At 35.9% G+C, this 11,241-nt stretch overlaps 1 protein-coding gene and 1 pseudogene across 1 annotated transcript in view; one reads left to right on the top strand and one right to left on the bottom strand.

The window, feature by feature from the left end:
* Positions 1-2,521, bottom strand: part of LOC107591798 (WD repeat domain phosphoinositide-interacting protein 2) — a 6,017-nt gene extending 3,496 nt beyond the window's left edge. Inside the window, exons 1-2 of the mRNA XM_016281056.1 lie at positions 2,289-2,521; positions 1,175-1,257 (exon numbers count right to left, since the gene is read on the bottom strand). Coding sequence (XP_016136542.1) covers positions 1,175-1,257; positions 2,289-2,362 — 157 coding nt within the window. The 5' untranslated portion in view covers positions 2,363-2,521. The remainder of the gene's footprint in view (positions 1-1,174; positions 1,258-2,288) is intronic.
* A 2,356-nt stretch (positions 2,522-4,877) lies between these two features.
* LOC107591806 (monocyte to macrophage differentiation factor 2-like) overlaps positions 4,878-11,241 on the top strand; it is a 14,079-nt pseudogene continuing 7,715 nt past the window's right edge.

Here is an 11,241-nt window from a genome sequence, read left to right on the forward strand (position 1 = left end):
GCACTGCAACGCAACATTTTCATAAAATATAATAACTTGCCATTTCAGTTTGTTTCTCAACAAACCCTCAGTATACCTTCAGAATGCTTGGAATATACGCCACGAGATGCATAGGATTATTTTACGACAGATATGCATCGCTTCAAAAAACAAACAAACAAAACAAAAAAAAACTAAAGTCACCATTCTCTGCCATTAAATTGGCAAATGCGAGCAGGACATTTTTGTGTTATTAAGTAATAAACCTTTAGAACAACATTAAGGTGAGTAGTCACTCTAGTTCACACAGTTCCAATAAATTGCGATGGGTTAAATAAACTCAATAATCAGACAGACGCGACTACAGTCAAGCGCAGACCAGTATTGAAGTGCACAGGAAATAAGCAGCAGTCATATTTAAAGCAGTTTAAATTAATATTGAGTACTGATAAATCACAGTAGGCCTATGTATCATGATAAAAAAAGCGACTTTACAGTCTGGAAATACTTTAGGCTATAGCAAATTATTTTGCGGACCCTCTATCAATTTAAGAACCGCTGGTCTACACAGAAGAAAGACCTGTCTAGACTCTGCCCCTGTATGAGTTGTGTCGAGCTATTCATTAGTCTGTTTGATGAGAAAAATATGAAATGTAGTTGCAATAAAATGGGTTATTAATCCGTACAACTGCAGCAGTGGAGGACTATTATTCTGCTGCGTGATACTGCAGAAGAACTGATGAAGGCACAGTTTGATCTTCGGCTGACCAATCAGCAGAAAGGGGCGTTTAATTCCCACCCACATGTAGAAATCGAATATTCAAGCTGTTTATTCATTTTCCCACCCATTAATGGAAAACGAAAATTTCAGCTTTTGGAAAAAAAACGAAAAAGGAGCCGTTTTCTCATTTTTCTACTTTCAATATTAAATCAAAAAATGAATGATCGAATGATACACAGATTTTTCAGCACTGCTGGAATCTTGCATTGGAATGTTGCCAATCAGCATCCAGGACCAGAACCAGATCATTTTCAAAGACTCTCACTTTTCAAACTCCTTGTACACCCCTGATTATCTCTGACCTTCAATCAACTTATATCATGAAAGAAAGTATAAGCAGCCATAATAGATATGATTTGCATGACTACACAAGCTGAATAAAGGCTGACATCAACTAAAACAAAAATAACTTACTACATTCGTAAATTTGTTCCAATTTGTCCACTGATGACAAGGAGAAAAACTTGTACCCGGATTTGGTACCCACAGCTAGGGATCTGGAAAGCAAGGAGGTAACAATAATGAAATGCTACAGTAAGTCATTAAAGCACAAATCCACTTCTTTATGGTCTACTGGTTTGCTTAATGACTAAAACAGGTTTTTGACCTGATGGTGAAATGTGTTAAAGGGCTAATTTGCAATCCTTGTCATGTAATGTGACATGCTTGAACTTCAAGATACAAAAGTCAGGAGACAGTAAGCTATTTTAGAGCAGTTTACTTTCTATAGTGCTGAAATGTAGCAGCTGTTACTAGTTCTAAAAACACTGGCAGTATTGTCTGTGAGGTGAGCCAGCGGTTACAACAGTGAAGTCAATGATTTGAGCTTTGGTTAACTTTACAGTTGGTTCCTTGGTTACTAGATTTGGAAAGATAAACAAACGGCTTTTTAAAAACATAAAATTGCATTGAAACTATCAGACAGCCCCAAAAAACAAACAAATTCAAAGCACAGTTTCAAGTCATAGGTTACTCTGGTGTTGCTAACATTTGAGCTACTTTTTTCCTACTTTATTAAACACGGATAACAGCTTTATTTAACACTTGCTAAATAATATATATATAACCAAACGTTAATTTACATCCCGTATTTAATATTTCACACAGTTAGTCTGACATAAAGCTATGCAGAAGAGCAAATGTGTAATTTTCTCGTTAGCACGGGCGCTAGTGCTACAAGTCTCATGAGTGAATTTATCTGACATTACTTGACAGAACAAAATTGAGTGCTGATTTAAATCAAACAAAGCTGCATTAACACATCGTGTGTAACTGTCTTAAGAAGGACCGACTTAAAAGTCAGAAAAGCATAACAACAGGGAGTGTTTTAGCTGGTTAGCACGCTTTATCATCCTGTCCGCACTGCACTCGAGCGACGACACAGCGAAAACGCTTCAGTGATAACGAACGAAGCTTCGCACGACTGCAGTGCAAATTACTCGTTGATTATACTGACAGCATTGTGCTGTTGTCGAGTATATGGGCTGTTAGGCCAGCAGCGGTAACGTTAGCGTGGTTCTTTTCTTACGTGTTATCCTGATTAAAGTTGGCGAAGAGCAGCTGGCTGCAGCCGGCCTCTCCGCTCTGACTGGCCAGGTTCATGGGCTCGACACCATTTACAGATTAAGCCGAAGTGAAGAGGGCTCAGATGTGGGTTAGATCAGTGTATCGTCTCGCACTGCCATAAATTCCACCCTTGCTCCAATGAATGTTGTTGTTTTCCTCCAGCCACTGTTGCACCTTCTTCGTGCGCATGCGCAGCGGCTGCTGCACAGGCTCCATTCTAATTAAAGCGAAAGGTGCTCTATTTCTCACTAAAGCGGGGATGTTTTCAAATGCTTTGCAGAAGTTTACACAATTTATCGCAATTCATTTTAGAAGCTTCCTAATGAATTCCCTAATTGAGAATATACAAGATACTAGCTTTCATAGTGGTTCTCAATCTTTTTGACTCCAAGGCTGTCCACAGCACTGTACACATGATCAAAACTTTGCTGTTGTACACAATCTTCTACATACCTTCTGCCCTCTGATTGATAGTTCACTTTTTCTTTTTCTTTTTTACTAATAAAAGCTATTTTAGTGTCATTCTAAAAATGCCAACTTTAAGGTCGTGTTACATGTGTCTGTTTGCTGTGAGTAATTGTAAGTAAATGTAAGAATAACTTTTAAATTCTTATTAATATTTCAAGATGAACACTTACTGGTCTGAAGCAACCAGATTTAGCCTACTTGATTATGCATACATCGTTTTTTAGTTTTTTATAAAACTCATGTTAATATGCGAGTATCAAATATGATACAACTTCTGAGGAACACAGTTTTGTCACCATAATAAAAACTACAGAGTTTTGATAATAAAACTAAGCATTTAAATATCATCTTACAAAGCCATATTTTTGGCTGACAACTGACATTTATATGCATTTTACATAAGTAGTCTGCTTACTGCTACCGTTAGGACTATAAAATCTAACTGATTTACATTATAAGCTATTACAATTTCTCCTTACTTTTGGCCATAACAACATCTGCACCAAACTGCATACTTTTTGCTCAGTTTGGGCCTCTAAATATAATTTATGTTTATGCTCAGGTCTGAGCTCCATATTTTCACAACATCATACAATATAGGCCATAAAAGCCTGATATCAAATGTGATAAAAACATAAACACAGTTGCGAGATATGCAATAATAATTTAGATTTTCTTTTGTCTAAAGGTTCAAAACTGTTCCATTTCAAAAACTTACTAATCAATAAATATCTGGATTTGTAGCTGTTTTATCGGTAACACTTTACAATAAGGTTCATTAGCTAAACATTAGTTAATATAGTAACTAACATGAACTAACCATGAGCAATACATTTGTTACTGTATTTACTAATCTACGCTAACGTTAGTTAATACAAATACAGATGTTCATGTTAGTTCACAGTGCATTAACTAATGTTAACAAGATTTTAATAATGTATTAGTAAATGTTGAAATGAACATTAACAAAGATTAATAAACGCTGTATACGTGCAGTTCATTATTAGTTCATGTTAACTAATGTAGTTAACTAATGAACCTTATTGTAAAGTGTTACCGTTTTATCTTATCTTAAAGCTTGTTCTATCTTTAAAATATTTGAAGTAATCTTGAGGCAACTCTGGTTGAGAACCACTATACCAGAATGGAGTATGGAAGCCATCTCTGCAATCACGATGGATGAGACGCAGATTGAAATATTATGAATTTATTTAACCAGCAGAGGGCTTCGTGCGCCATGTCTCTGAGATATCACAATTCTAGTGTTAACTAGTTTACGCTCAGTACAAACCCTACTTTGGGTCACAGAGAAAATGTGCTGACCTGGTCAGAAATGGTTAGATTTGATACCTGACCATTGTAATGTTGGCCTTCAGAGTCATATAAACAATGACCAGTTTTATAACAGAGTTATATGTTAAAAAAGGATCTAATCTAATTTAACTCATCATCAGAATTTTATATAGGTATATATATATGGTAACACTTTACAATAAGGTTCATTAGTTAACTACATTAGTTAACATGAACTAATAATGAACTGCACGTATACAGCGTTTATTAATCTTTGTTAATGTTAATTTCAACATTTACTAACACATTATTAAAATCTTGTTAACATTAGTTAATGCACTGTGAACTAACATGAACTAACAATGAACATCTGTATTTTTATTAACTAACGTTAGTGAAGATTAGTAAATACAGTAACAAATGTATTGCTCATGGTTAGTTCATGTTAGTTTATACATTAACTAATGTTTAACTAATGAACCTTATTGTAAAGTGTTACCATATATATATATATTGCCTTGTGTTTATTTATTTATTATTTAAGTAAAAATGAGGTCTTCACAAAATAGCGTGCATGTAGTCTAACAGTCAGATCTTAGAGAGGTTAGTTTGTTTACGTCTTTCTAAACAAGCATTTCTAAAGCAAATCTCCGCTACATGACGAGCAATGGACAAACGAGATGCAGTTCGTTTGCCGCGAGCCTTTTCCAAGTTTACTTGGAAGAAAGCAAAGGGGCGGGGAGGGGATTGAGCGCACGCACGCACAGCACAGCGGCATTCCTGACAGAAAGAGGGGTCGCGAGACGCTTTATGATTATTCCAAAAATCCGCTGTCACTGTCTCGCGGCCGCTTCTCGCAGTTCTGCTCCCGTGTGCGTACTGAGCAGCGCAAGTCTTCACGTGCTCGCAGAGGCAGTACTGCTTCCTTCCAAGTTTGGGACGCACTGAAACATCCGGAGTTTGCTCGTCGCTGGCACTGGGAGAAGTCAGGCTGTCTACCCAGGAGCAAGTTCCGCAGCGAACATGTGCAAATATGTACAGTATGGATTTTAGGAGGACGAAGTTCGGCAGGTAAATTATCTAAAAATAACATTTGTTTTCTTAATATTATTGAAAAGAATGGTTGGCTTTTACACTTTTTTTTTAATTTCAGAAAATCTTTATTGAAAGGAGAATAAGGGTTGTTAATAAGAATACAACACTATTAAACAAAGTAAAACAGCGCGAGCCAAGGCATTGTGTTTATTCATGGGTAAAATCTTGAGGTTCTGTCAACTTCTACTTTCATTTTATTTCTGCACTGTTGCAACTTGCCTTTTGGTGAGGATTTCCTGCAGACCATCACACAGACACATACACAATGAATAGAAATGGATTGCAACATTATTTTGAAACAACAGGTCTGGCATTTAACATATTGCTTGTGTTTGTGCTAAAACATTTCTTCAGTTTTAGATAGTGTAGGTCTGTGGTTCCCAATCCTGGTCCTGGAGAACCCCCAACACTGCACGTTTTTGGTGTCTCTCTTATCTGACACTCACATTTGAGGTCTTGGAGCAGGGGTGCCCAAACTCGGTCCTGGAGGGCCGGTGTCCTGCAGAGTTTAGCTCCAACTTGCCTCGACACACCTGCTGGGAAGTTTCTAGTATGCCTATAAGAGCTTGATTAGCTTGATTAATTAGGGTTGGAGCTAAACTCTGCAGGACACCGGCCCTCCAGGACCGAGTTTGGGCACCCCTGTCTTGGAGTCTTCACTAATGAGCTGATGAGTTGAATCAGGTGTGTTTGAATAGGGAGACATCTAAAATGTGCAGTGTTGGGGGTTCTCCAGGACCAGGATTGGGAACCACTGGTGTAGGTTATACTAGAATGCCTATAGACTATATAGGTGTCTGTTTCTTTTCCACAAATGTAAAGTGATCATATGAATGTATTCCCAAAAGAAAACGATTATTCACTTTACTCATATTGTCTTTGTGAAATGACAGAACGTCTTAGTATTAAACTTTCATCATTCACATAAATTGTCATTCAACATGGCTTTCCAAGAATAGTGTTTTAGATAACATGAACATTATTAATATGAAAATTTGCCAAATCTTTTTTTTTTTTCAGTAGGACATACAGATATTGTAAATGTGTTGATAGTTTTGTGATGACAAAATTTGTCAAATGTCATGTCACAAGTCACATACCTGGCAAACATAAGCAGGCCTTGTGTTTGCCTTTTAAGATCTTTGCCCCAGATGATGTTGACTAGATTATGTGCAAATGCTGTTTTTGTTCCCTATTTTATCTCATGTGAGCATTTTTAGAGCGTCTCAATGCTAAAAATATATGTGTAAAAAACACACATTAACTAAACACTTTTTATTTATGCTCCCACAACTTAAAGAGTTGCTTTGCATAATGAAACAGTTAAATTAGCTGAAAATGTACTCGCATTAAGCCATCTAAGATGTAGGTGAGTTTGTTTCTTCATCCAAATTTCTCTGATTTGGAGAAATTTAGCATTACGTCACTTGCTCACCAATGGATCCTCTGCAGTGAATGGGTGCCGTCAAAAGGAGAGTCCAAACAGCTGATTAAAACATCACAATAATCCACAAGTAATCCACTCCAGTCCATCACTTCACATCTTGTGACGTGAAAAGCTGTGTGTTTGTGAGAAACAAATCCATAAAGAAGTTTTAACTTTATACTGTTGCTTGCTACTAAAATTCTCCTTTCTTCTGTCAATAACATTGCTTTCTCCAGTGAAAAGTTGTCTTGTATGAACCAGGAGAGAAATATGCACAGATCAAGCACAGTCCAAAACTGTTCTAAAAATATGTTGGTGGATTTTGATGTGACTGGACAACAGCGGATGGACTTTTTCACTGGAGGAAGCATTGTTATGGAAAATTGAGTTGTATTTTGGCCAGAAGCAATGGTTTAAAGTTTAAAGATACATTTCTTTTCATTTTTGGGTGAACTATTCCTTTAACCAAAGAACAGTGGCTAAAACTGGTGAATTTAGTTAAACTGTATTATCATACTTAGATGCAGTGTTTCCTCTTATCTCCAGAAAACTCTCAGTTGAGTCATAAACTCCAGTCAGCACCTGATAAACTTTCATTTAATTCTCCAGAATCTTCCCAGAAAGGTCAGACACAGGGTTCCCTCTCAATCTCCTCTTCTAAAGTATAGTACAATTAGTTGGACTGTGTGTATTTTTGTCCCTTGTGACTCCTTAGTTTGGATCCTCCTTGTTTCAGAGACAAGAGACTTGCATTGTGGACATCTGAGTGCATATTTGGTTTTTGGACGGGATATTTTGACCTCTGTCATATGCGATTGTCACACTCAACAATAAATCACTCAGTAAATTGTCTGTGCTCATAGAAGAACCGGCCTTTATGAAACTGGAGCATATGAAAGCATAATGAACAAGGCCTTACCGAAACCTCAGATGCAGAAGCATAGCCTAAGCAACTTTATCATGACTGCCATATTTGATTACTTGCATGTAAATGTTGTAAACATCTGTTTTTTAACATTGCAAATTGGTTTTCGGTGTTTTGATATTATAATAAGGAGGAGCATTATGCAACAAAATGCACTTGCTGTGTGGTTTGGAAAAAGAAGAACTTGAGGTCGGACTTAAAATGTTGGAATACAATGTTTGATGTCATGACTAGTTTGTAGGGCCACATTATGCATGAGTAGACATCTTGGCTGAATCATTTTTGGCTGAAACCCAAGACCAGCACTGTGTATCATGTTGCTGTAGACGCTCTGTGAAGTGCAAAACATCCAAATCTCTGAATGTTTTCTCTAGTGAAGGGCCACTGATGAGTGTCACACTCCTGCATCCTCACAGTGTGTCATAATCATATTCTCACATAGACACATCCTCCTGGCACAGTGTTTGGGGATAGGATAGCACGTCATTTGAAATACCGCTTATTAATTTCACATCATAACATGTCTTTGTTTTACTGTTTTTTCTCTCTCAAATTGAACTAGATTAATTGTTGTATATTGTCTGTACATGAAGACAGTATTTTTTTATATTTTGAAGTATTGCTAAAACATTTCTCTATTATAAAAAAGTTAAAGTATATATATATATATAGCATATATAATAGACATTTATCTTTCCAGTTTAGCCCCAGATGCCATCATATAAAAGTAATTCCTTTTATAAAGGCCAAGCAGAGACACACTTGCTGAACCCTGTAGCGATGCCAAACATTCATTTAATGAACTCATCCATAATAATGAACAGGATGGCCTGCAGTGCTCTGAGTAAATATTTTCCCTGAATATAGTAAAAAATATTGTGATATGAAAAGTGGCACTAAATATACCCAATAACTATGTTGCTTAAAGGCACATTCTGCATGAACTAGCAGCTCTGGTGCATTCAGGCATTATAATTGAATGTATGACTGTGAATGCAGTTCCTACATCACACCCAGATCACACTTTTTTTTTTAAATATAGAAATTAAGAAAAAATAAAAAAAAGTTATGAAATCATGTTTCATAACAAAAAAGACATGGCAGTCCTTTAAGTCAGCCTCTATGTTTCAGTGGCAGAATTATCTTTGACAAGACTGCAACTGAAGACAATTAATCTGTTTACTGCTTGTAATACACTATAATCAAGATATATAATCGAGAAGCAAAGTAAGATGGTTTCCTGAGCTTGGCTCGTTTATTCTGGTAAGCAGTGTAGCCCACTTCCCTGTGTCCTCATGCACATTAATTAAATCACACAGATAAAGAGTGTTCGGGGGGAAATAAAAAAGAAAATCCCAAGCCTCAGGTTGGCATGGAGACTATGACATCATCACTCGATATATCAGCGGCTCAATGTAAATGGCATAAAAGACCTCATTCCGAACAGGATTAGCTTCGTCGTTAGGTAGTTACAGATGCTAGGCAACCATGCAATACAAGAAAATTCTGAAAATGTGATCCGAATGCATATTAAATCCTTGAGGTGCCTCAAAGAGGCTTATCTAATGCTCTTGAACCTGAACATTATGTGCTTGTTATCCTTAATGTGTTTCATATATCTGAATTAACCTCTGAAATGAAAAGGACTTTAACCTGTAACATTGTTCTGCTGTTTCTGTGCCATCAGATCAAGGGCCGGTTCTAGATATTTGGAGGACCTAGGCAAAATGCATGCACTTGAAACAAATTTGATTCCTAACCTTTTTTATTTATACATTTCATTTAAAATTTTGTATATTTTTTACTTATACAGTACCGGTCAAACGTTTGGACACATTACTATTTTTAATGTTTTTGAAAGAAGTCTCTTATCCTCATCAAGCCTGCATTTATTTGATCAAAAATACTGAAAAAAACAATAATATTGTGAAATATTATTACAATTTAAAATAATGGTTTTCTATTTTACTATACTTTAAATATAATATATTCCTGTGATGTCAAAGCTGTCTTCAGTGTCACATAATCCTTCAGAAATCGTTCTAATATGCTGATTTATTATCAGTGTTAGAAACAGTTGTGGTGCTTAATATTTAATTTATAACCTGTGATACTTTTTTTCAGTATCACAGTACTTTTTTGATGATTAAAAAGTTGTTTAAAAATGAACAAAAAAAAAACAAACAATAGAAATCTTTTATAACAATATAAGTCATTACTATCACTTTTGATCAATTTAACACATCCTTGCTGAATATTACAGTTTTTTCCTGCATTTTTTATCAAATAAATGCAGACTTGATGAGCATAAGAGACTCCTTTAAAAAACATTAAAAATAGTAATAGTAATGTCCAAACTTTTGACCGGTACTTTGTTCATATTAATAACTTTATAATCTCTTTTTTGTTTGTTGAGAATGTTATTATTATAACCATGATATTATTATTTATTATTATTATTTTGCAGTAGTTTGTTCAGTAATTTATTCACAGTTCCTCTCAGTTCCTCTTCAGTAAATGAACATCAGTGCTTTTATAATGTTTTTACTAGCTGGCTATGGGCAGGATTTCCCCCTCCCATTTAATTAATAATGACTACAGATGCTGTCATAATATTAATAATATGATATTTATGTATTGCATTGTTACTTTAACTATGCACTATACACAAATCAAGTGGAAGTGAAAGACGATCACTAAGCAGAAAAGAAGTTAATTTCTAGTTAGTTGAAACTGAAATTAAGTGTTAAGTTAGAGCAGTAATGATCATCAGCAGAATTTAGAAGATACACACTGAGCTCCTTTTTTTTTGGAAACATTAAAAATTGTTCTAGTGTCTTTGCTTTTTTACTTTGAATATAAACTTCTTTGCTTTTATTTTTGTAGCTATTTTGCTAGTCAGCTCCTGATCGACACAACAAGTTTATATTAATAATACATTAGAATTACTCCAAAATAGATAACGACAACTCACACACCTGCATTAGGAGCTATTAGCCTTTTGCTTCGCAGCACCTGAAGGATGTATTCGTCACTCCAAACATTCAAAAGGCGGGACCCGCTTTGAAACGGCAACATTAATTGGTTTATTAATTGAAGGTCAGTGAAAATTCAAGTATATCCAGTGAACAATGAGGCTATACGGTGTTACGGTTATGGAGGCCCCGCCTCAAAGCCAGAGGCCATAGACAATTGCCTGATCGCCTATAGGTAGCGCCGGTGGGCCCTGAAATGAGATGTGTGCGAAATGAGGTCAAATGGGGTGAATGGGGATACTACGGTGGCCGAGAAGTGCAAAGCAAATCACAATTCTGAAAACAAAATAACAAATTACAAACGTAAATGCAAGTCTAAAAAACAAAATAACAATTCAGAAAGCACAACAACAATTCAGAAAACATTATAACAAGTCAGAAAACACAATGACAAATTCGAAAACAAAATAACAAGTCAGAAAACAACGACAAATCCGAAAACAAATTAACAAGTCAGAAAACACAACGACAAATCAGACAAACCAGAAGAGGTAGGTATATTTTGAGACAGCACCATTGGTTTGGGATTACTCACCGCTGACTGGCTGAGACATCTGTCAATCAACGTATACAGGAAGAACCAGCCGAAGAACGGCAGAGTCATTGTAGAAAGTTCGGAGATGGTATTAAAGTAGCTCAGTTTAAATGTATTGTATGAATTGCCCTTACTATG

Source organism: Sinocyclocheilus grahami, unplaced genomic scaffold (genome assembly GCF_001515645.1).
Source record: "Sinocyclocheilus grahami isolate Dianchi unplaced genomic scaffold, SAMN03320097.WGS_v1.1 scaffold9.1, whole genome shotgun sequence".
NCBI classification, from domain to species: domain Eukaryota; kingdom Metazoa; phylum Chordata; class Actinopteri; order Cypriniformes; family Cyprinidae; genus Sinocyclocheilus; species Sinocyclocheilus grahami.